A 27374-nucleotide genomic window follows, 5' to 3' on the forward strand; every position below is an offset into this window, starting at 1 on the left:
TAGCCAGCAGTTCTTAGACAAGCTTGCTATCGGGGTGAAAGCAAAAAAATATATAAACCGCTGGGAACTCAAACAGAACCAGAATAACAGGAGTGTACAAAGCCAAGAATAAGCCTATTTAAGTGCCGATCAGACCCAACAAGGGGTCCAAAAGTGAGAATGATAATATTCTGGAGTGTAGTAATTTTACCGAAATGAGCACTAGTACATTTTCCTCCCTCCGTAGTTCAGAGAATTCAAACATAGGGATAGCCTATAATATTTAGGTGAAAAAATGTGTTGCACAGTAAATCCTTTTTTTAATGCCTTTTGTTTGTTGTTGCTTAGTCTTTATTATTGATTTTAAAAATGACATGTTTTAGCAAGACCTTTCCACCTCACAAGTCATCTCTTTCCACAACTGGATACTTAACATAAAATCATAACAGGAAGGGTTCACACCTACATCACACTGAAAGCATCAGTGTGAGCCACAGTCAAAGGAAGAGGACATTAGTAAAGGTGAAGGATGGCTCGGGGAAGACATTGGTTTTTTTTAAATGTATGGTTTAACATTGAGCACAAAAGTAACATTCTAGAATGTTTTCTCAATAGGGTGGAGTCCCCTTTCTCCCCCTAAAGTCCAGGAGTATGCAGCCTTGGCCTGCTTCCAGTACAGATCTTAGCTTTGTGGGGCCCTGTGGGAAGCAAGACATGATTCTTCCTTGCCCTCCTGTAAACAGGTTTATGGGTCTAAGGAATGCATGCGTGTGAGGAGGAGGGGCTTTGTGGTTACATGGATAGTACAAGGTTAATGCTACTGCTACCTTCTGGCTGGATTAGGCACTGATGTGATAGATCCAACAGTTGGCTGAATGCAGGAGAATCTCAGCAGTCATTTAAAAAAGTAATTAAAAGTAACTAACATAGGAATTGCCATGCTGCATGACAGCAGTAATCCAGCTACTCCAGTATCCTCTCTCTGCAAGGGCCAAGTACTAGAAACTTCAGAATAAGGTACAACAAACTCTATACTGGACAATTGTGGAGAAACCTTCCCAAAGGGGAAGTGTCTTCCCAAGCTGTTAATGGCTGGCTTACACCTTAAAGCATGGGATTTATATCCCTATTTTAAAAATCCTACCTAACGTAACTGTGGGTGCCCTTGTGTACCATCCTACTAAATTCTTGGTCTGAGTTCCACAGATTACTTCTGTACTTTGTAATAAATAAATAAAATACCTAGCTCTTATACATTGCTTTTCAGCAGTAGAAGTCAAAGTGCTTTATGAAGGAAGTCAATATCATTATCACCTTTTTACAGATGGGGAAACCGAGGCACAAAAGGTGACATGACTTGCCCAAGTTCATCCAGCAGGCCAATGGCCAAGCCAGAAATAGAATCCAGATCTCCCAAGACCCAGGCCAATAGGTCCAGTAGAGAAATTCTTCTGAAATGGACTTCCTTTTGTCAGTTTTACATTTGTTGTCTTTCATTTTCCCAAAATGTCCCAGCATAATTTTGCTGTCACCAGAAAGGATAAATAGGAGCATCTGATTCATCGTCTCTATACCAGCCATTATGTGTTGCACTACCTGTCAAACTGTAAGCTCTTTAGGGCAGGGACTACATCTTCATTTATGTAAAGTATGCTGCTGAGAACACTGGGCACTTCATATGTAATAAACTATCGTACATAAATGAAAACAGCATGGAATGTTTCTTTGTGAAATATACAGGATGAAATTTTCCAAAGCAGTTTTTTTAAAGTGGTCCTTGAAAAATGCCTGTTCAAGCTACAGATTCTATATTTGCTTTCCATTGGGTAATTGCACACAAGTATCAGTTTTCACATGCACAATTAACCCATTTGCTACACAGAAAATCATGTGCGTCTGTGTGCAAATATGGGATTATCTGGGCACAGGGTTGGTTCACATACAAATTTGGCAGGTGCATCTTGGTGTCCGAATTTGCAAACTTCTCCCATAGGGTCACTGAGTTTTCTAGGTTTGTCACAAAAATACATAGCATGCATCATTTTGGCATACATATCATACATATAGCAGTTATGATGTTATGTGTTGTCTGCTGAAAGCGTTATGTTGTTGTTAAATTCTGACTGTCTGAAAGTAAACAGCACCAATTATATTTAATTTGATTGACATATACAGAAGAGTAGGCTGGGGAGAAAAGCATTACAATGAACAACTGTTATGATAGGTGGACAGGCATCAAGTTTGATTTTCCCCTCTGATATTTTACTGTATCTTGAGTTTTTTTCCATTTCATACTTTTGTTTCCTGTAGAATCCACAAGTGATGAAGGGTATGTTATTGTTTTATTGTACACATGAATCCTTGAGATGAGAAATATGGAACTACAAAGTCTGATTCATGGTATTGCTACAATAATAGAAGTTATTAATTTAGCTTAGGCAAAATTATAATTTGTAACATCTGAAACAGCAGACATAGTCCAAGAATAATTTGATCCTTTCGGATTTTCCCTAGCCTATATTTATCATGTGGTATGACAAGCTACTAGCCTTTGTCCATGACCTCATTATGGCGTCAGGGAGGGATCTGAGCTCGCAAACATTCACCTTAGTGACATCAGATGTACACAGTGGGTGAATTATGGATCTTTGTCACCTTGAGTTGAAACGCGAATGTCAGCAGAGCTAGCAAAGAAAACCTCATCTTAATGAACAAAGACCTTTCCCTCTGCCAAAGAAAAGCTGGTGCAGCAATGCAATATTTACACTCTGCAAAGTCCTTATTAAATGTGACAGCAGCAGCTGTAGCAGCTAGAGCACTGGCAGAGCAATGAAAGCCCTGAAAAAACAGGTACAATTTTAAATATTAAAAAGCCTGTTCAGGGCTGATGGGGGACACAAAATCTGTGGCAGCTAACCAGAAATTCCTAAGATGCTGAAAGCTGTAGCTATCCTCTTCCTTAGACTTAATGAAAAGGAACAATCTTTTCATTCTTTCCAGCAAACATCATGTACATTAAACTAATACATGCGATTCCCTCTCCCAGTCCTCAGAGTTTGATGGATCATATTAATCTATCTCCCAAGTCATGAGATTCATTTAAGCTGAAACAAACATCAATATTTACTTATGCAATAAATAATTTAAACATCTTAGCTATGAATTATTGAACTCCTAGCATGGAGGGCATAATTTGAAAACAAAAAGGTATTTCTCTCCCCAGTCATATACAGTGCACTATTCACAGTTTAGATGTGCCCAGCTTCCCCGATGTCTGCTTTTATGTAACTAATGCATTGATCACCATCCTTGAGGGAATGACTCCGAAACAATTCTGTGCTTTACTATATTGCTTTTTACTATTACTATATTGTTCATAACCTGAACCCTCTTGTATGGAACTCCTCTAATGTTCGAGAAGAAAACTTTTGAAATTCTCTTTGATAAGTTTGCCTCAGACAATCCCAAGTATAGTAACTTCAGTACATTGGTAAACTATGAAACCTTTCTTTGCATAGGCGAGGTGAAAGCTGTTAAAGATGATGGCCCCATAGACTGTGTCACTGCTGGATGTCTTAAGAAACACAGTACAAACTCTTGGCCATATCACCTTTCAGGACTGACTTTTATTGCCCATATTTTACTTCCCATTCTCTGAGTGCCATCATGGAATTCTTTCTCTGACTGCAGCCTTGTCCAAAGCTTCTCTTGCACCTTCTTTGTCAATTGATTAACGAGGTTTTCTTGTAGAAATATAGCTGTTTCCTTCCTTCTGGAGACCACAAAAAGGAAATTGTGATTTCCTCTGGGCAGAATTTTGCTAGGAAAAAAAAAGTGTGATGGAAAAAATTGCAAATTTTTACCCCTGGATGAAATTGAAGAATTCTTGGGAAAACTAACAAAGATCCATTTTCTCACCGATGGCTGGTGTGTCATGCTGATACTTTCATCAGTAAAATCAGCCAGTCATCAGTATCCTCTTCTTCGGTCCCCTCCTCCTTTACCGTAATTCACACTACACTGCAAGCCTATTTATTAAATTTTGGTAATTCTTTTTCCATTGACAACCAAATCTTAGATCCAACATTTCTTTGGTCCCCTGCACGCCTTTAGAAGTACGTGATTCAAATGACTGCTCACTTGTCAAACTCAGCTCAGAGATAATTTATTATTCACAGATTGTCATGCAAAGACACACACATATATAGAAAACAGAACATTATCATATAAGCTTGAGCATTTCCTTTAAAACAATGGGCCACATACTCTATTCTGCTAAGGCCACATAAGCACAGAGGAAGTCTCTGCCAGAGAACAGGGGTGGAGGTAGCACAACCTACAGCTGTTCTCTGCCCCTCCTTTCTAGTTTAAGAGGAGAGAGGGACATGTTGGGGCACACCACAGATGAGGTGGGGCATAGACTGGACATGGTGAAGCAGAGTTCCTCTGCACTCAATCCTCCACTGGCATAAATTAGAGCTGCTTTTATTCAAGCTGAACTCATATCAGAGCCAGACAACTCCATAAGCCACAACAGGATTGCTAATGAGCTGTGGAATCGTTCATTCCTAAAGCGGTCCACATTATTTGAATCTAGTCTAAGACAGAAGCAATCAAAGGCCCTTTACCATCTCAAACCGGCATGAAATGAACTGATTCTCTTGGTCCAGTTCACGGTGGACACGCGGGCACACCACAAAATGCACTACTACGGCTGGCACAGATATGGGCAGTCAGAGCAGAGAATCAGAGCTGGATGGAGGCTAACCTGCTCTTTCTAGGTCACAGCTAGGACATACTCGCAAGGTAGTGGGAGGAAACTTTCTCTCCAAGGTTAGATTGCAAAGCAGTCTTCGGGATTTAGACACGTCATCTATTAGCTTTACCATCTCCTCCCTGCAAAGTCTAAGACAAAGCACTGTCGCCTTCAGGACTGTCAACTCAAGCATCTTTCACAAGCAATATAATTAAAGGGTTTTTTTTTTTTTTTAAATCAAAGCAAAAGATGAAGAATTAAACTACTTACTCTCCTCTTCCCATTATTTCCAACCTGATTTTATTTACTGAAACAGCCTTGCATTGCAAAAACCAGCCGGCACATGCAATAAACAAGTCAGTTCCTGAAACCAAGTAGCTATGCATTTTTTAATTCTATTCAAGTTGTATAGACTTCACCTCAAATTTAGTTAATCTGTGCTATTTTTCTCTCACTTGTAAGCAATTGATCAAAATTGCAAAAGATAAAGAACGGTTTAATTTCTTGTAAGAAGAAATTAAGAATGCATACAAGGGTGCTACATGGTATTAATGGAAAAAGACAATACTCAAGTGATGAAACACAAAACATGTCTTCCATATGTCCTTTCAACTTTAAAATTGCAAGGGACAGAGCAAACATCTGTAATTTACTAGCTTAGGTATTGTGGTAAACATCATAAGAATAACATTACAGCCTGAAGCAATACCATCATGTGCTGTGATCCTGTCAGATCTCATATAAGCTAAGCATGGTCAGGCCAAGAAGCTACTTGGATAGGAAGCTTCTGAGGATCACTCATGTGCTGCAGTAAATGGGGCTGACAATTCAGTAGGGGGCCCTTTTCCCTCTACACTACAATATTTCATACCCATAGACAAATTCCAAAGCAAGTAATTACAGTCCAGCTATTAAAATTTCCCCTGCCATTATAAATGGGTAAGATAGGGTAGAAAATGAAGAAGACTAATACTTTTCTAGCTATGCCAAACACTATTAAACAGTTGCTGTGTTTCACCCCAGAAGTGGCTGCATTTCAGGGATGGAGAAATAATCCATAAACATATCTATGCACCTATCTATTTCATGATTTGCAAAGTACTTGGCAATCCTTCAGGATGAGTCTCACTGTGTGAATATATATATGTACTTTTTTTTTTTTAATTAAGGTAGCCTTTTGTATATAAGCATTGGCAGTGTCCAGGTTTATTTCAATGGCCATACTTTACCTCATTTTTGTGGTCAACAAAGCCTTTATATTATCAGTCATTTACTAAACCACCTGCATTACTCAAAGCACAGCATACTCAGAGAATATAGTTGCAGCTGAGCAGGTCACAAAATAAAAGGCAATTCTCAAAGGAGGAGCTCATGGCTGACATTTACACTCCCAGGTAAGTGATTCAGCAAGGTACGGTAGCTATGCAACAAAGACAGATCAGTGGATAAACGAGGAGCTGAAAAGAAGTGTGGAAGCCCTGCCTGTCTACATTTCTTGATGTGGACAATAGCAAATAATCAATGCTACGAACTGAAATCTGCTGATTTAAGACTGGATGAAAAAAACTAGTTGATGCTTGAGAAGATGCTAGAGAACGAGGGGCCATTGTAGGTCAATAGAAAGTGAAGTTATTTGCCATTTTAACTACTTTGCATGTTCATAAGCTAGGAAGGCAGTTTGCTGTAAAGCGAAGGGCTGGGAGTGCTGACACAATATATAATTCATAGACTGCAGCATATTGCTACATTTCTCATAGCCTGTAAAGTTTGCATCTTTACTGTACATTTACAGGAAATATGGCACAACACTTAATGTTTGTCTTCCAAACTAATTTTTCACTTGAGTATCTGAACAACTCTCCTTGGTCAATGGTACAGCCATCAATTTGTATCACTTTTGGGGACTGAAAATTAAAGAACTGTTTTCCTTATGGATTCATTTGGAGCAGTGCCATTTTAATGGTTACACAAGTCACAGAGCAACCCTGGACGGGCTTGATACATGGCCAAATCCTCATCTGGTATAGATCAGTGTAGCTTTATTGAAGTCAATAGAGCTATGCTAATTTACACCAGCTGAGACCTTGGTTGGGATTAATTTAAAGAGGAGATATTAGAGATAGAAAATATGACTGGCAGTGTCAGTGGTTTCAGGTAAATTGTCACCTTCGTTGTCTCTCTCTCTGGTTTGTACTTTCCTATCAGCCTTTGTAGCTGACACACTGATACCCGGCAGGTTTAGTTTTGTTTCTTGCGCGATCTAAAAAATGAGAATTCTGAAAGAGGCTTTTGTAAATTGCTCCTTCCTCCAAAAGGGGTCAAATCCAAATAGATTTTGTTGGAGCACATACTGTATTCGAGAAGTAGCAAGAACTGCAATTTGCTGAGAGTGCTTTATCATGTGCTGTAGACACAAAAGCTATGAAATCAGTATCGACAATGCTGAATTAGAACTTGGTTGTGTATGGTGATAATCACACCTCTGCAATTGTCTCAGAACTTCACACCTATTTAAATTAAAGCTACTGAATACTGATCTGCATGTTATTTGTTTGTTGTAACTGATACATGACAATGCCTTCACAAGTCTTGAGTTTTAACCAGAGCTAGGAAAAATGTTACCCAATGTAGCTGAATAGCAATTTCCCACCAATTTACTTATAAGTCAATATGAGTCAGTAATTAAAAAAAAAATGGTGATTTCTTTTCTCTGTGAGTTGATTGTGACCTGTTGAATTTGGGCTGTGAGTGTTTGATACATGATATTCAAATAGGTAACCAGATGTCCTGATTTTATAGGGACAGTCCTGATATTTGGGGCTTTGTCTTATGTAGCTGCCTATTACCTCCCACCCTGTCCCGATTTTTCACACTTGCTATCTGGTCACCCTATGTTCAGAATTGACACTTGTGTTAGGCCCTCATCCTACACTGAAAACTGAATGGAGACATATTAATTTCAATAAGGGTCTTCCCACATGATTCTCATGCATGATTGTGGCTTTAATTAGCTGTGATTGGCCACAAGTAGTCACACGGCTAAACATGGTCTGGAATTTTTCAGTGAAAAATGTTTCATCAAAAGATGTTGATTCGTTGACCCAAACATGAAGAAAATTGAAAAAAAGTTTTGAAATGATCAAAATATTTCATTTCAACATTTTCAAAAACTGGTTTTCCAGTGCAAAACGATTTTTTTGTTTTGAAATTTAAGATAGAGTGAAAAAAATTTAAAGGAAAAAAAAGGTAAAACAAAACATTTTGATTGATCCATACCATTGTTTTCAGTTTTTCAGTTAATGAAAAACCTTTCAAGATTTTTATTTTTCATTCTGACTCAGGAGGATAAACATTTTTGGACTCTTGAAAATATCCATGGCACAGGAAAACTGCCCTGGTTTCACACCCAGTTCTACACTCTGTGCCCAGAATAGATGAGGATAGCTCTTAAAATCAGGAGTATCCCTTGAAGAAGCCACTGGGTCTGCATCACTCTCTGGGAGAGACAGCAGGATTATGAAATTACCTTCCCCGTCCTGGTTCACACTGGACTCGATGAGGCATGATGACTAGAATAATTAAGGTGAGATTTATTGGCTGGATGTGAAGAGTCCAGCTGAAAAGGGTGCATTCAGACAGCTTCAGCTGCCCCGTTTTGGCTCTTGGCTAGATAAGTTGAAGTCCCCCGGTTCATGGCTAGGGATTCTAGCACAAATGCAGAAACACTTGTTGTAAGAGATGGAAAATGAATATTAAAAAAAAAATTTACAAAGAGAACCTCAACAAGCATTAATTCAATCAACTTAAATATGTCACAGGAAAGCTCTAATTTTTGGCACTTCCTATATGTTGCTCTAAATACTCTGTCATTTCTATAACGGCTTGAAAACACAGCTGTGGAATTCATTCCATGGTCCTTTAGTGCCGTATGTGTCAGCACTTGACCTACTTCTGACTCTCTTATTATCAAAAGAGGAAGATTTCCTTTAGAAAATCAAAGTACTGTAAAATGTGATGCATCATTTACATGAAAGTGTAGCAGCGGAAATGCATAGAACAATATCTGCACTCAGTAAAGGCCCTTTTAGGTTTGATGCTCTCAGCAAAAACCTAATTTGGGTAGGTTCTTCTCTGCCCCTCATATTTACTGATCAGCTGTTTCCACGATCACTTTGGGAGATTACAGACACGGAGAACGGATGCGGTCTTGCCATGGAAGTGTACAACTGCAGTAGCAAGGTAGAGTGACTCCAGATACAAAAATACATGTTAGCAGATTTCAGCTGTCCATGCTAAAAAGGAATGAGGAGAAAGAATTTCTTTGCTCCCAAGTGTACTTTGTTCCTGGAAGTGTGGAGTTTTTACAAGATTTTGCTCATTCTTCTGATGACACTGTAGCTTTAAATTCCCTTTCGATTTAAAAAAAAAGTTTCAGTTTGGGACATTCGTATGGATGGGGTAACTAGAAATTCTCTTTATTCCTCTTTGCTCTCTGATTGTATTCTCATTTTTTCCCTTAATAGTCATGGTTCTAACAAATCAGTTTTCTAGGCCTGGAAATTGGTAAACAGCCCTTATTACAAAGAAAACCCAGCATGTTATTCTGCAGTAATAGCCCCAAACACTGCAGTAATGCTACACTATAGTGTTGTGAACTGAACCATGGTACAGAGAGAGGGAAAGAGAGAGAGACCATGCGTTCAAAAAGGAAATATGGGATACTGAACAATAAGTCATTGTAGAACTTTTAGTAGCTTAACATCAGTTTAACATGCCTGGTGAGACTTCATGAAAATCTTGAAATGTTTACTTCTGGCTGGAGCTAGTCAACTTGGATTCATAAGCACTAGGGTTTGCTTAATAGATGTGTCTGAATTTTTGATGATATTAGCGATACGAAGATATTAGCGACCAGTTTCTGGATCCTTGTAGAGGCAAAACTACCAGTGAAATCATGGGAAATCCTATTAAAATCCTTGGCAGTTTTCCCTGAGTAAGGGCACAGGATTTGGCCTCCTGGTAGCCAAGGCAAATGGGGTGCATGTGACCATTATATACTTGGTCAAAAAACTATTTTGGACGGTGGTTTTAAAATCTGTATTATTGACCAAGGGAGGGAGTTAGGGCATGGGGATAAAAATAGCTAGTTAGATACAAAATTGGGCTATAAAGTGGAAAGTGCCAATCTGTTCTCACTGCGCTCCTACAGCTCCCAGTTTAGTCAGCGGGGGTGGAACTTAGGCCTCTGGCTGTAAACAGTATATTCCTTGCCAAGAAAGTGTAATAAGACAAAGCACTCACCTGGGGACAAGCATCCCACACCGTACGTTAAGAGTGAGTGACAAATGCTGAGTATGAATTGAAAATTTTCCAAGGCAGGGGAAAAGGGTGAAATCTGTTCAAAGGGAAGAGGATGTTCTGGAGTATAATTGCCCTGGGGCATTTTTGATACCACTTATGATTTGTTACATTCCTAATGAGGAAAAGTGTTCCTTAAAAGGAGACACAGAGATAAGAAGTTATCCCTAGAAGGGATGGTCTTGAAGGGATGGGGAATGAGCTCCATATGCAGAGAATTCTTCCCATTCCCTTCAGCACTTACAATGCAAATATGGAACATGCAGAAAATCATGAAGGACAATGCAACCCTGCCTCACCCCCTCACAGAGTTCTCACCTTAAAATGCTTTTCAATCGGTCTTATCAGAAAAATTTCTAGTAGCTTTAGATGAAATATTTTCTGCTTCAATCGTGACAACAAGCAGCCTGACTCATGTTTGAAATAATTAATTTAAATTAAATGGCAGAGGCTAACGGGTCCCAACAGTTCTCAGTGGCAAAGATCACAGCAGGAGAACAATGCAGGGCACCTACCAGTCCACAAGAAATAGGTGAAATGATTAGAGCTGGTTGGAAATTGGGATTTTTTTTTCTATTGGAAAAGCTGACATTTCTATTAATGTTTTTGTTCTGAATCACCACAAAAAGCTGAAATTTCAAAATTTCCTGTCAAACAAAAATTCAGAAAAATTTCTATTAAAAACAATTGAAACATTTTAATAATGTTGAAACAAACATACTATATATTATTAGATGCAAGAGGAAAACCTAGGCCCATTACTCAATGATTGGGAAAAGACAATAACAGAAAATGTAGAAATGGCAGAAGTGCTAAATGACTTTTTTGTTTCTGATTTCACCAAAAAGTTTGCAGCGACTAGACATCTAACACAGTGAATGTCAGAGAAAATAAGGTAGGATCTGAGGCTAAAATAGGGCAGAACAAAATAAAAATTACTTAGACAAATTAGATGTATTCAAGTGACCAGGGCCTGACGAAATACATCTTAGAGTACTCAAGGAGCCATCTGAGGAGATCTCTGAGTCATTATCAATTATCTTTGAAAACTCATGGAAGATGGGAGAGATTCCAGAGGACTTGAAGAGGGCAAATATAATGCCAATCTATAAAAAGGGGAATAAGGACAACCTGGGGCGTTACAGACCAGTCATACTAACCTCAGTACCCAGAAAGGTAATGGAGCAAATAATCAAGTAATCAACTTGACCTAGACGATAACACCTACACGATAATAAGAGGATAAGTAACAGTCAATATGGATTTGTCAAGAACAAATTCTGTCAAACCAACCTGATAACTTTCTTTAACAGGGTAACAAGCCTTGTGGATGGGGGGAAGTGGCAGATGTAGTATATCTTGACTTTAGTAAAGTTTTTGATACTGTCTTGCATGATCTTCCCATAAACAAAGTAGGGAAATACAGCCTAGATGGTGCTACTATAAGATGGGTGCATAACTGGTTGGAAAACCATTCCCAGAGAGTAGTTATCAGTGGTTCACAGTCAAGCTGAATGGACATATCAAGCCGGGTCTTGCAGGGATCTGTCCTGGGTTCAATTCTGTTCAATATCTTTACAAATGGTTTAGATAATGGCATAGAGAGTACACTTATAAAATTTGTGGACAATACCAAGCTGGGAGGGGTTGCAAGTGCTTTGGAGGACAGGATTAAAATTCAAAATGATCTAGACAGCTGGAGAAATAGTTTGAAGTAAATAGATGAAATTCAATAAGGACAAATGCAAAGCACTCCACTTAGGAAGGAACAATCAGTTGCACACATCCAAAATGGGAAATGACTGTCAGGAAGGAGTACTTCCAGTCCTACACTTCTCTGATTCTATATTTAACATAGAAACGTAATACTGAAATTAGTATTTAATATATTAAAGTCAAACTGATATTAATCAAAACAATCCTCGAAATGAAATGATTCGACATTATCAACATGAAATGAGAAAGTCAAAACAATTAATTTTTACTTTTTCCCATGAAAAATGTCATTGAAATTGACATGTTCCCATGAAACATTTTAATTTTGACAAAACTGCATTTTTCAATGGAAAATTGTTTTGTCAAAAATATTTCAGCCTGCACTAATGATTAGGTTATATGTCTATTCTCTCTTCTATGGTAGTTGTTAATTGGGTTGTATCTAGCTGACCCTGTTATAGCTTAGTTTGAGAAAGAGAAAGAAGAGAGTGGTAACACAGCCTACGAAAGGGTTAATTTGGTAAACTAGCAGCTCTCAGTACTATTATTTTATTTCTGGTAGCCCCCACAATATGCTAGGTGTTTCCAAGTGAAAAAGAAGGTAAGCATCAAAGTTGCTAAGTAACCATGTCCTATTCTGCCAATGACAGTTTGCCCTGGTGATGTAACGCTTACAACTTGATCTGCCTAATGGGGAATTTTGGAGGTGGAGTTTGTGTGTTCCACCAAAGAGACTGGTAACCTCTCTCACTTGTGCAGGTTCAAACAAAAAAAAAAAAAAAAAAAAAACAAAAACAACCCTTCAGCAAAACACGAAGGAAGAAATATATCAGACTAGTGATGGTGCTTTCCAAACACACAAGACTTTATCAGATCTCTTCATTTCCATACAGAGTAGAAGCACAGAGGAGACAAAAACTGCACATGACTAGTGTACAAGTCTGTCATTTGTGGGGTGCAATCCAGGCCCATAAAGGGTTGTCTCACCATCCGCCCTGGAAGCCTGGGTGCCTGAAATGCCCTGCTGCTATGTCTCACAACTTGGACCCCAGCAGCCAAGCATGCAGGTCACCCCCTGAGAATCTGTTTGCTGTACTTTCCTGGATTAGCAACTCTGACTCCAGAAGCCTGCCTATAGCGTGGAAGCCTGACCCTGGCTTCCACCAGTCTCGGTTACTACTAGCATTCCCAGTCCTGAATTTTCCCAAACCATCTGCTCTGAAGCATCCAGCCCTTTTCTGGACCACCCAGACAAATGATAAGCATTGTTTGCACCTTTAAAGAGACAAAAACACATTACAGCTTATTATTGTAACTTGAGTAAATACACTCTTCCTCGCAAAACACAGCACTGAGTTGGTTTATAGTGAAATAAAACAAATATATTAACAACAGGACATAGGTTAAGTGATGCCAAGTAAAAGAAATAAAAGTAGATATGGTTACAAGCAAATAAAGTGAAAACATGCATCTAAAAGTCTCAAACTTAATTTAGTAAGATACAGACTTTGGTCAAGATGGTTTTCTCACCAGTCATTCTTCTTCCCAGTCACAGCTGACCTTTCCTCAGCCAGGACCTTCCACAGAAGTACTAAGTGCTGGCTTCCATTATCTTCCTAGGGGAAAGACCTTTTCCTAAGCAGGTTTCTCACCTATATTTCAGTCCCCAGAGACATCAACCCCTCCTTGGTTCAAGGACTGATCCTTCTAAGCTTGCAAGAGCTCTGGCCCCTTGGGCTTGTCTAAATGATGGATGCCAAAATGGCCTTCCATCTGTGCTTCTCTCTCTCAGAGTTCAACAACCTTGTTTCAAGAGGCAGGATGACCTCATGCTGTTCTTCCCCTTCCTGTGATCTTCCTCTCCCCCTGTTGATTTGAATATAAATGGGGCCTGCACTCTTTTGGTCACAACCTTGCTTGATTTCACTGGTGACAGGTACATAGCCACCTTCCCTCCTGCCCGGGTAAACCCTGTTTCTCCCTTTGTTTGCTCAAAGACTGTAAAGCATAATATCAATGAGAATCCATAATTCCTTAATACATATATTTCACAATGATATTAATCATGTGTGTCATACACTTTCCTAAAACATCTCACTCGTTCTACTTTGCATACAGTATTACTGTATTATAAATCAGTTGATTCAATTGCTTATCTCTTGAAGTTCAGATCCTCCATCTTTATAGCCCAGATAAAATTTCTCTTCCCTGCTGAGGTGAGATGCCAAGCTGTCTCCTCCCTTGCTTATTAACTTGATAGCTTTGTTTACCTAATATGTAAATGGCCCTTAATTGTCTCTGCCTGATGACTGGGTTGATCAGATGAACAAATACACATTCCTTTGACTAGGGCAGACCTGTTTACCAACTGCCCTGACATGCTTTCTTTAAACACATTTTAATCATAATTCTGTCATATATCCATAACTTTTAATACACATCCTGTACATACGACACAAGAATATTAATGATCTGTGAGTTATTAGATTTCCAATAACATCTTACATGCTACCTTGTAGATACAGATTATGACCACAGTGCATTAGGTGTAGTGAGGATGTCACAAGAGGCCTGACAAGAGTGGCTGACAAGAGTAAATTACACAGGTGTAAATTAAAAACTAAGAAATGTAATGAGATTTAAAAGAATTTAAGCAAAAAACATGAGTTTACAGTGAATTGAGACAGAATCATTTCATTCACGTTATCATGTGGAATAATCCATCATGTAAGATGGCCAAAGCAAATATTGTTATAGAAATGGCTTTTGGAAACAACTGTGCATTTTAATGGTGGTTAAGAGTCTGATGGAGATTGAAAAAGAGCTGGGCTTGAAATAAACTCAGAGGAAAAGCTTATTGGGCAAAGTGGTCTTTTCCTGTCCAGTAATTCCTTATGTCATTACAATTCATCACTAGCAGTTTATAAAGGCAGTTAAATGGTTGCTTCTACTGTCAAATGGAGAAATAATTCACCTGTTCAAGTTCATAAATCATGTCTTGGTACAGGGAGTACATTATACAACTAGAAATCTCCTCTCTTAACATAGTAGTCCATGAAAGATCTCATTGCAGACAGATGTCAGAGACATCTCAGTGAAGATTCAGGTACTACTAGACACAGAAGTGCTTGCTGACCTGCAGGGAAAGTGAATTTTCTTTTCCCCATTATAATACTACTGTTAGAGATGCTATGTCCATTGCCATGTTGCAATATCATCTACCTGGTGTACTACTTACCTGTGGGTGAGTTTTCTGTGTATGTTTTAACAGCACCAAAAATATATACCTCCTGGTATTTGAACTGTATTCCAAACATATAACTCCATGAATGGCCTTCCAACACAGCAGGCTGGCAGGCACACATGGAAAAAATGGGAAGCTACAGGTAAGTGTAACAGGTATATTTTTAAATTGTACATCTCTCACCCTAAAACCATCAAAACATTGCTATAAAATCAGAGACTGAAGTGGTTCCAGGAAGAGAGTTCAGATTGGCTGAATTTTATTTTAAATATAGCTTATGTTAAAGTGCTTTTATTGCTTGAATAATGTATTTGAACGTTAATAGACCCATCTGTATTCCAGATGTAATTTTGACATTACTGGGTATCTACCAATTAATCCTAGTACATTTATTTTACAGTACATGGGCAAATTCTAATTTTAAGCTACAATTAAACTTTGAGGGCTTTTGGTAGATCTTTAGGTTTTAGAGACTTCAGAGATCATAAATTATTTTTATATATATAAAGACATTTACTAATCACCTCTTTATCCACAATAAAGCTACCAACAAAACAATGCAGGAATACATAAATATGTCTTGCATATAGCCTAAGGGAACTTCGTGTGAGCACATCATAAATGGTTAGAGATGATGCTTTAAGAGATTTTGAGCCAAACTGAATTCAGTGGAACTTCTTCCATGAATAAGGGTGGCAATATCTGGTCCAGCTCCATCTGAAGAATATAATGAAACTAAGGAGAACTAATGATGGAAATAGATGAGGTTTGTTGACAAATTACTATTATTAAAACAAATGCACAATGAACCACAAAGATTTATGTACTGCTAATTGGAGTTATGTATTTGCAACAAGGGAACATAACTCAGTATTAAGTCCTTCTAAATACATAGTATCAAAAATATTTTTGGAATATATCCTAGGTTGTAGGCGTTTTTTCCCAATAGTCCTCCAAAGAGCTAAAACCTCTGACATTTTATCATCCTAACTGCCTTCTCCTATAACTTTGCCAATCTGTCAGTACCCTTCAAATAAGATGACGCCCATAAACTGTGTGCAGTGCTCCAGGTCTGGTCTCACTAGCCCTTTCTGCAATGCCCTTATGACCTATTTTGATTTGTGCTCTATTTTTCTATTAATACATCCTAGATTCCTTTTGCTTTCTTAACTGCAGCCAGACATTGCACTGATGGCTTTAAGCTTCTGTCCGCCATTACTCCAGAGCCTTTTCCTTACGAATATCTTGTAGTGGGTGATTTTGTATGGCTGGTTTATGACTTGAGTTATGCATAAGGAAGTAATAGGGGAGTAAGAACACCCATGTTAGCCCTAAATGGGCTACCCACTCCCAGACCTTGAGTCTGGGCTCGGAGAAGTAAGAAGGAGCAATTCCTGTGCTCCCCTGAGCTGAGGGAATGCAGTGGGACAGGAAGTGTGGGTGTAGGTGGGGCTTTTTTCACTTTTTCCCCTTGTCCTTCCATACCTGTGGCAGGGTCCTTGGTATTGACTCAGGCGCACTCAGTTACCATCAACAATTCCATTGACTCTGATGCCTTCAGTGGAAGTTTGCCTGAATAAGGACTGAATGTAACTGAGGAAGAACATCAGGCTTTGCTCCCTAATTGAAAGTGCCACAGGGCTAATACTACATAAAATAAATACCACTAGATAAACAACAAATACATAGTTGTCACTGTTAATCTTTGCCAAATCTCTTTGCCCAGTCTACACTTGCCCATGTGTTTTTTCTCTTTTGTTCACATTTAATGCAGCTCTGCGGTTCTTCATGCAATCACATCTTAAACATTGTTGCTGCACCCAGTTGTTGCTGCTCTCTGTACCCTGATTACCCTTTCTTAATGCACATTTGAAATTAAAATACTGTTACTGGCTCTTTTGCCAATCTTTTCTGTGATATAGGATCTTTCCTTCCTGGTACCCACTCTGTTTTTAGTTATTCTGATCTCAGTTTCTACCATTTTGGATGCCCACACTACATCTGCATATGAATACTATCGTTATTTCATATTTTTATTACAGTAGCGCCAAGAGGCACAGAGATCCATTGTGCTAGGTACTATGCAAAGCCAGAAAGAATTGGGATTTTTTTGTTGGAAAATGGTGATTCATCAAAATTGAAACTGATCACAAGAAGGGGCCGGTTGCAACTAAACCTTCAATGGGAAGGTTTCTCAGGTCCAGGATAGAATTTCGGGTCAAAACCAGAGAAAGAAAAGAAAAGGCTATTAGCGCTGATGCACTCCAGAACAACAGTCTCAACACATACACCCTAGTCATCATAGAGGCCCACCTCAGAATAGTGAAAACATTTTGAAATCCTGAAAATTTTAATGGGACAGGGAAACAGTTTTGTATTCAGTTCAAAGGAAAATACATATAAAGATAAGGTCCTTGCTGTGCTCATGTCTAACACAAACACATATAGAGACAAGGATATTGCCCTGAGAACTTGAAATCTAAGATAAAATACCAACCAGCCTCCAAGAAAAACTGATATTTTTATTATGCATGGATGACCCAGTTCAGTTTAGATAAACCACATCCCTCACCCACAACTCTAGGTGTCCCTACCATTGGTTCTCCATGGGCCACAATCAGATGATCTTGTTGGTTCCATTGCTGATGTTCACTTCCCAGATGTTAGCTGAGACACAAAATGCCTCTTCTTGTTTTCTTCTGGCCAATAAGCTGCAGCTGTTTAGCTTTCACTTGTCACAGTTATCTATGCCTTGATCACTTCCCAGATGGATTCTCAAAAGGCCCCCTACTGGGAGCTGTTCATGAAGATTATTTGGAAGCCGCTGCTAACACAGACTGTGGCCACCTGCTTGTTAAGTTTAGCAACCTGAAATAGTGCAATATTCTTTTACTATTTCCAAGCAGGGCAACACAAGGGAGACCAGAAATCTCAGCAATATCTGTTTTCAGAAGACTACTAGTGCAATTTCTAGAATAAAGAGGTTTGAATACATTTTCATAAAGCAAGGCTCTTTGAACTTCTGGAGAGCATTAAACTTTTAAGTACCCAGCTCTTAACCTATTCACAGGAAGGGCCGCCTGCTTCTTTTTCTCATTCTCAGTACTGACTCTGAATAACCAATGTAAAGTGGGCATTACTACATCAAATGTGGCATCCAGGGTATACTGCCTTCTGGGGTTGGAATACCCAACACTAATTCACCACCAAACTAGCTCTGCACTCTGCATCCTGCCTGCCTGTCTGTCATAGAAATGTCCCTGGCTATACACAGGAAGATGTGAATTAAAATAAATACATCTGCTCATCTGCAATTTGAAGTGTTGTCTACTTTAGTGAATGTTGTAAAGGATAACAGAATCTAAGTCAAGCATCTTCTCTCTGTGCTTGCTTAAGGGAGCCCAGGTGTTGCTTATTTCAGTGTCAGGCTAATCCTTTACTCTAATACAGAATTTCAGATTACCATGGCCTCTAGGTAAGGCCATCAGAGTCTTGAAGCTCTGAATCCGTGTTGTCAGAAAAGCTTGGGATTTCCAAATGCCAGTTAAGCATGTTGAGAAGCAGCAGCAGTGGCATCAGCATTAGAAAAACCCTGCAGAAGAAAAAAGCATTTGAAAGCAGTAGAAAAGATTTCTGTCTCCACATCTGCAGCTTACACCAGCTGTTACAATTCTATTAGGGCTTTGTTTCTAACAGCTATTGCTTTTCCAGTTAGCCTTCAGCCATATTTACTAACTGTAACTTACATACAGCAGCAGTCTGTCAGTCTGAGCTCAGATTCTGTTCTCACTCCTCATGACATGGTAAATCTGTTCTGATGGGAACTCAGCTGGATTGCAGAATTCACTTCCAGGAAGTGGGATAATGCCGCCCACTGCATCAACCGGTGGGAGGACTACTACAGCCAGCAGCAACCTGTTTCTAAATGCCCCTGTCTCTTAAAGGTCATTGTTGATTGCAGACGGCCTTCAGAACAGGTGAAGTGGTCGGGAAGAAGGCTGGAGCACTGGTAGCAAAAGACATGTTCTCAGGTTGATTGAAGCCATTTTCTTATGTTTCTATACCCAGGATTTACTGGAAGTTATTCTTGTCCTTCACCACAACATTTGTGAAGTCAGGATCAGAGAACGTGCCACAGGGTCAGAGGGACTGCGGGAGAAGAGTAGCCTGACTGAGCCAGATGGCCTTTTTTCAAAGGGAGAGTTGACTATTTGCTATTGTGAAGAGGTTTCCATTAACTCGGCAGATAAGATTGCCCAGATCTGTGACAGTCTGTCATGTTCCACTAATATAGTGTCAGTCCAACAGGCAGCAAACGCAGAGTCCTTTTTGGATGAGTTTTTCCTGGTTTTGCTGAAGGAAATTTTAGATTTACTGCATGGCCTTAAGAGAACTACCTGCAAAATGGATTCTTGTCCCTTATGGTCAGTGAAAAAAACAGAAGGGAGTTCTGGACTCCATTATCAGATTGTTAATGCCTCCCTCTTTGAAGGTATCAGGCCAAGTCACCTACAAGAAGTAGTGGTTAGGTCTTCATAGAGAAAAAAACCTGTTGACATAAACATGACCAGTTTCCATCCTCTACTGATCTTCCTGTTTTGGGGGAGAACATCCAGAAGGTAACGGCTGATCAGCAATTACCTGATTCTTCTCAGTGTGGATCCAGACCTGGGTAGGACATAGTTCTGATATCTTTGGATGATGGTCTTCTCACTAGTGATGGCCAAAGCTTAGGTGTTGTTCACAAATATCTGACTGGATCTTTAAACCATGATTTGAGGACTTCAATAACTCAGTCTTAGGTTAGGGGTCTATTACAGGAGTGGATGGGTGAAGTTCTGTGGCCTGCATTGTGCAGGAGGTCAGACTAGATGATCATAATGGTCCCTCCTGACCTTACAGTCTATGAGTCTAACAGGCTTGGATACAGCCAAACACAAATTGTTGACATCTATGGGACCTGACAGCGTGGACAACATTTGCTTCAGAACATTGTCACCCATTCTTTTGAGGGAGAACCAAGGAGTGGGTGTAATAGGTAATTAGTCATCCTCAAAAAAGGGTTCTTTAGTAAACTGAAGGCATTCCCTCTTATCACACTTTCTCTTTGACATACATGCGAGGCTGTTGGGAGACTGTCAGATCTTTTGTGCAGCAATAACCTCAGCATGCTATATATATATATATATATATATCAGAAAACTTAATAAATATTGTTTTATAAAACGCAATTAAATCTATATCTGTTTAGTCGCTTCTTTAATCTGTAGTATTCAACTTCAGATGGTGGGGGGGAAAAATCAAGTGTTAGTAGCCACATTACTTAACCATTAGTAAGGTTTTTATTTGATTTTTGTATCCACTCCAAAGTATATGCAATGGGAGATGCAATATAAATTAACCTATACCTGAATTAGTCAAAGAGGAAGAAAACTTTCAGAATGTTTGCCATTCACTATACTAATACATGTATTTTTCTTAATATCTCCGGGGACAACACATATAGCCACACATTATCTTCCAGTTACTGCGTACCATGCATCTACTCCCAGCTTTGGTTTTCTCTGCCTGTAGAATCCCCACTTTACAGTGCAGTCATGGGCACAGACAGATAAACCACTGCTATATTGTTGAAAGGTTTTTCTATAAACTGATACGTAACATCAGAACATATCACAATATCTCAAAGCTACTTACACATAAAATCATGGACTGAAAACAGAAGAAATGAGCTTTTGTGCCGCACCAAACCATTACATCTTTGGGTATAACTGATTACATGTGTTGAATTCAAGTCATCGCTATTATTCGTCTACACAGGTTGTCATTCATAAAACTTTGGCAGTGCATTTCAAATATAATATTCTATAGAGGTAGACCTGAGCCAAAAAATTCTGATCTGGGTCTCAAACCCCACTTAAAAGTAGGGTTTGAAATTAGGTAAAGCCTGTACCTATTTATAAATTCATGTAAATTGAGATCACTTTTGTTTTGCTGCTATGTTCACAATGCTGATTACATACATTATTAAGGAATAATGGGTTGCTTGTTGTAAATTGAGGAGAATATACAAATTGCACATCAAATTGCAAGGATAAAAATCCCTTGGTCCTCAAGCGTTCTACAAAGAAGAATGGTGTTGTATCCCTTACTTACATTTTTAATACTTGAGGCCATAAGCCCCTTTAACAGAACAAATAATATGAGCAAATATTACAAGAAGTTCAGGGCAAATAAATTAAAATCTAAAGTACTGAACATACTGTATAGTGTGCTGATAATGAACAGCTAACAAGGTCTTGCAGGTGCTAGAGAGGACGGAGAGACAGAGAAATCTGTAAGCTAAAGAACATCCACCATGTGGAATTGATACAAATGTATTCACCTTTATTAGTCAAATGTAGTTAGTATTCTGACTGAAGACCAGCATGCTACCTGGTATAGCAACTGCTTCCAAGGAAGGTCATGTGGGTTCATTTGATAGCTTTTGATTTAGGTTGGTCAGACTGATGATGGTACAGAGATCTGTCCATGGTCAAAAGCAGACTACAAATAATCATGTACTATATGATTTTGATATCCAGTGGAAAAGGCTCATTTCAAATAAGGGGCAATGATAACTAATGGCAAATTAATATGTATACATCATAGTATCTTCGTAAAGTAATAATCAGAACAATGGTATTTTGAACGCACATTAAAAATAGCATATGAACTTTGGTCCTGGTGTAAGCAGGTGCAGTACTACTGATTTTGCCATTATTTACACCAGGACTGAATCTGGCTCTCTATATATTGCTAAACATTTTCTCAAAGGGTATTTTGTGAAGAACTGAGAGAAAACAATGATTTCAGATGCTTGCTGATGGCAAAATGATAATTACAGATACATTATCTGAAAAGGGACATGGAAAGGCATCAGGAACGAATGGGTATATAATGCTGTCCTATTCTTTCATTCCTATCCTTACTATCTCTCTTGAGAAACACACTCCCACACCCACACACCAGAATAAATGAAAACTACTTAGTGAAAACTTTTTATTATAATATTGCTTTTTAATTTTATTCTTGGGATAGGTGTCCTGAAGGCCTCCCTGAAGGCCAGACCTACAAGAGAGTATTTGATTACCAGAAATGAATCAGAAGATAAAAGATGTGGAACAATTGTGTACTTGGAACCATGAAGCAGTTACTCATGCTGACTCTTTCCACTGTGTCTTTTTCTCTGGGGCAATATATTAATCACTGCTAATTATTTGATTTACACTTGCAGCCAATATTCCTCCTATTCAACATTAGAGATAGGCTCAAGTCACAAAGTCCAGATCTGGGCCTGAACTCCTCCGAAGTTCTGGGGTGCCTGGATCTGGGTTATTGTTTTGGCTCTGTTGTGCCTTTTGATCTGTACACAACATATGGATGTTTCACCTGGAGACTAATCTGAATTTCCCCAAATTTGAGGTTGCTTAGGTTCTACCAGTTGCTGTGTGAAGCCATCTTTCCTTCATTTTAGAACTCATGTTATACAAGAAGTTTCTTACCTGTCACCTTTAACTGAGTTGTTCTTCGTATTAGCTTGCCTTCAAACTTTAGTTCACAGGTATAATTTCCTCCATCTTCTTCCTGGACTTCTTGTATTAAAAGAGTATTTCCTTTCTGAATTACAACGCTTCTCCACATTTTTGGCTTACATTCCTGCACAGAAAAATTAGTTGCCAAAATTAACGAGCTGATATGGTAAAGCATCCTATGTCAGTAAACCCCTACTTCACACAGATCTCAGTGGAAACACCTTTACAAAACTGAGGTTTCATTAAATAAAATCCATTTAGTTTTCAGTATGGGTATCAGATATGGGAGCAGATACGAATTCCAGACAGCATGGAGATTTGAATATTCACTGCTTGAAAAACTGGGGTTTAGGTGAAGTCTCTTTTGTTTAAAATTTAACAGATGTATATATAACAAGCTACAGTAATTAACTCTCATTGTACTGCATGTTCAGTGTGTTAGACATCATCTCCCCAGGGCCAAAGAGAAAAAAAAATCTCCACTTTTTCATCATAAACCATTGTTTTAATTAAGGATACATCAGTATTTCCCTAAATATACACCCTTGTTGGTGTGTGTATATATCTCTCATGAAATCTGGCGCCAGGCTGAATCTTAACACAAGGTCTTAATGTAAACATATCCCTCCCCCCACACCCACCCCCCAAAAAAAAACCCAGAAGAAAATTTGAAGAAAAAATTCATGTGGCTCATGACGTTACAGTTGCACAAAAACTCCAGGCAGTTCCTGACTAGGTAGAAGGATGGTCTAGTGGACACCACAGCAGGACTCATGAGACCTGGATTCAATCCCTGGCTCAGGCCCAGATATCCTGAGAGACTGGGCAAGTCACTTAATCAACCCTCTACCTCGGTACCCCAGCTCTAAAATGGGCACAGTATCTCCCATCTCACAGGACTATTGGGAGAATAAAACCCATTAATGATTAGTAGGTGTTCATATATTACAGTGATGAGGGCCAGATAAGAACCTTGGGAGTTTGTTTCAAATGCTTTGTTTGCATTGTAATGTGTCAAACCTATCATTTTTGTAAATATTTGGAAGGTTACAATAGGACTAAAACCAGGGTCGTGAGCTTTACACCAACTGCAGGGAGATGGAATTAAATAGGAGCCATTATACCAACTCTATGATACTGAACAAACTCCCTGCACTTTGGTGGGCATCTATACCAGCTTTAGGGCATGTTGGGTCAATTGTGTGGCAAAAAGCAGGTGCAGGACAGCCCAGGATCTGGGCTAAAATCTGAATCAAGTTGTGTTATTTTTTGGCTCTGACTTGGACACTAATAATAGAATACAGTTAACACAGAACAGAGTGACATTGGGGGTGTCTATTCCCCATGAGAAATCATGAAAGTTCCATGTTTCACGTGTCTCAATTGTCAAATAAAATGTTATCAATATACCAGGAAAAAGATGGGCTATCTAACTTCCAGCCCAGCAAACTCACCCTAGATTCTGAAACTCAAGATAGGTCCTCTCCTTCTCAGGCATCATTAGTAGCAAAGACTGAGGAGCAAATCTTACCCTTAACAGGACAGATCCTGTACAGTCCTGTTGTTCTATCCAAATTTTACTCATAGTGACATCTGCACAACCCCGTTGCATCCATGAATGACACTAGTGAAACTCAATGGTCTCCATTTGATTGCCCAGACATGAATTACAGTGAAATTCAGCCTTGCTCTTGGAATTTAGTTAATGCAGGAAAAGGAACTGAATCCAGCTCCCTATCTGCATGCAGAGAACAGATCTGTTGAAAGAAAGTGCATTTTTACATATATACCTTTCTGAGTTACTTAGATTTTTAGCTCCATTTATAGGCGCTCCAACTTTGAACAGACTCTCTGCCTCTGCATGACTGAATATGAACCTGGTCCAAAGAACACGATCTAGGTCTTTTCAGCTGTAATTAAAAAGGACTAAAATTCCCAGAATGCACCAGTAAGTGTATTTAAGTAGGTAACTGATTTGCATCTCTTCTGTAATGCAGTAGTAAAAGTCCCATGTCTCATAATAGCTCCTACCATAAGATTTTTGGTGGTTTTTTAAAAAATATCAGAGCAAACAAGACAAATAAATCACTTTTCTCTCACAGCATGTTGCTTCACATATTATGAATTTGTCATAAAGAGGGTCACATCATTACTACTGTAGTGATTAATGATGTAGAAGAAACAATGCTTGTATCTATCATGGTTGTCTATTCAGAATTGTACTGAGCAGAGAGGTTTGTAACACTAACTTGTTAATTATTCAATACTGTTTCTCTCCTGTCTACTTCAAAACATTTTCTGTTTAAAAATAATTTACAACTCCCCCAGATTTTAGCTAATTTACATTATTTCGAGTACCCGGCATTTCTAATGGCAATGTAAATGGAAAGTTCTGGCTTTTAGTCTGCCCAGATTCAGTTTATATGGATTGGTTCATTGTATAGAACTGACACAAGAGCAGAACGGTGGAAAGTAGGAAATCACAAAAATGTGTATTTTAAACAAAAAAAAAAAATCCCCTACAAAAAGTAGTCTTCACATTTTGGAAGAAATTAAACTAGATCTCCCTGTCAGAGAGATGTTAACTCCCTTTAATAATCAGTCCTTGAGTGTATGATTATTTCTTATTTAATCAGGTCATATTTTTTTTCTATTTTTTCACCAGTGTCTGTCTCAAAAGGGTAGTTTTAACTCTTTCCTTTATTTGCACATTTCTCTTATGAGTCTTTGGTGCTCACAGTCACTTGAGTAACTAGGCTGGTCATTACTGTGCTTCTCTCTTCTTCCTTGAAATTTTTAAGTGGCAGCACCTCAACAACTCTATTTCTGTAGACTATTATAACTACTACCTGTCCTTCACCTGTCATTCTAATGATTTTCATAGCTGTTCCTTCAATACAGTAATAGCAAAGTGGTGGTGGGGAGGGGGAAAGAAGGGTTTAGGGCTCTTCTTTTTAGATACATCTTTTTTTCTTCTCCAGTTTAGTTTTCATGAGACTACTTCTATTCTTAAGACTTGTTCATTCAATCATGCCTTGACACCTGCATTTATCTAAAAAAAATCCTTAATTTGTGTTGTCAAAATAGTTCTTTAGGCCTGATGGCACTGTGAAAACAGTAATATTGACATTAATAGTGTAAGTCTTTAAAACAGGCATTTCATCAGTATAATTTCTGCTATAAATGAAACTTGCTATCAAAACTATTATTCTTAACTGCAGTGTAAGTATATTTCCTAGAGAGTTTGGGTGTAGAAATAAAGTCGTGCTTAATTCTCTTAAGGACATGCTCAAATTGTATTAGGTTTCATGCAGCTTCATGCCATTATTGGACCAGATTCTGTAATCTTTCCACATGTAGGCCTCCTACAGAAGTGACTGAGAAGTCTGTTCCGGGCAGGTTTGTAGCATTGGATCCATTGTTTCATAGTAGATTAGTGGCCACAAGCACAAATTCCCTGACCTTCAAGGGAGAATAGTCAACGGCAGGTTCTATCATGATCACAGGGTTTTCGGGTGGGAGCTGGACTCTACTTAACCAAAGGGAAGGAGAAGACTCCTGGGGGCCATGTTGGCCTCTTTTGACTATCATCTTCATATTTTGTAAAACTTCCACTGTCCAGGAGTATCCTGGGTATGGCCAAAGCATTTGGCACACTAAAGTGTTTGAGTGCTGAAAGTCCCTTTGCCTCACCAGGATCTTAATCATTGATAAAGTGATTGACACTGTGCACTATGTGTCTATACATCCATGGTGAACCCATGAGAGACGTTAGAGATAGATTGAAAGGATCAGGCCAGCTAAATCTGAAATCACACACCCTTTTTGGAAACTTAGGGTCAGACCCTCAGCAGGTGTAAGTCATCATAATTCAATCCACTTCAGTGGAGCTGCGGAGTGTGTGGAGATTATGGACTAAATTCTGTAAGTTTTTTGGAGCAGGGGCTATCTTTTTGTTATGTGCTTGTACAATGCTTAGCACAACAGACCGGTCCACGATTGGGGCTCCTAGGTGCTACGGCAATACAAATAATAAATTGTAATAATACTATTCTGAAATCAAAGGGATGTACCAGACACACGTCTTCTCTAGTATCTGGTCCTAACCCTTTCTTTAGAGTGAGAAAAGTGAATGTCTATTACAGCTAATACATAATTCTCTTTGGCATATTTTTCAAAAACCTTTGCCACAAATGGGTTTCAAGGCATAACCTGCCCTACATAAATCATGCATAATACAATATTAAGACTGGAATTCCAAGTGACTGAGTCATTTTGACTTTTTAGGTCTGATACAGATGATGTATGTGGTATCTAAGAAGTGAAGATCCTGCCATCTAATCTACAATTGTTAGCGTACTTATTAAATGACACTTATCATTAAGTATGACTAAGGAGGAATACGGAGTAGGTTATTTCAATAATGTCTCTTTTTCTGAGCAAAGCAGACAAAGTCCATTTTGATTATCTTGCTTCTGCACTGTTATCTTCAAAGTGCAAGATCAGTTCTGGTCAATTTAATCATTGTGACAACTCACCAGTCAGCTGTCAGACCGATAGCTGGTGCTATACAATCTATGTGTTGGACACAGAAAACATGTATATGTGAGAGGGGAAAAAAGAAAAGAAATGAAAGTTCTGTTCCCATTTTTGGTCAGCATGTTTCCCCACCTCACTGATTTTGGTTTGCACTTTTGTTGCATTCATTCTCCTGGAGTGTTTTAAGATGATCAACTCTGCTTCATGA

At 38.7% G+C, this 27374-nt stretch overlaps 1 protein-coding gene across 1 annotated transcript in view; it reads right to left on the reverse strand.

The window, feature by feature from the left end:
* Positions 1-27374, reverse strand: part of IL1RAPL2 (interleukin 1 receptor accessory protein like 2) — a 513137-nt gene that overhangs the window by 199400 nt on the left and 286363 nt on the right. Inside the window, exon 5 of the mRNA XM_067548147.1 lies at positions 22598-22751. Within this exon, the coding sequence (XP_067404248.1) occupies positions 22598-22751 (154 nt within the window). The remainder of the gene's footprint in view (positions 1-22597; positions 22752-27374) is intronic.

Source organism: Emydura macquarii, unplaced genomic scaffold (genome assembly GCF_026122565.2).
Source record: "Emydura macquarii macquarii isolate MOO-44397 ecotype Brisbane River unplaced genomic scaffold, CSIRO-AGI_Emac_v2 contig_1253, whole genome shotgun sequence".
NCBI classification, from domain to species: Eukaryota; Metazoa; Chordata; order Testudines; family Chelidae; genus Emydura; species Emydura macquarii.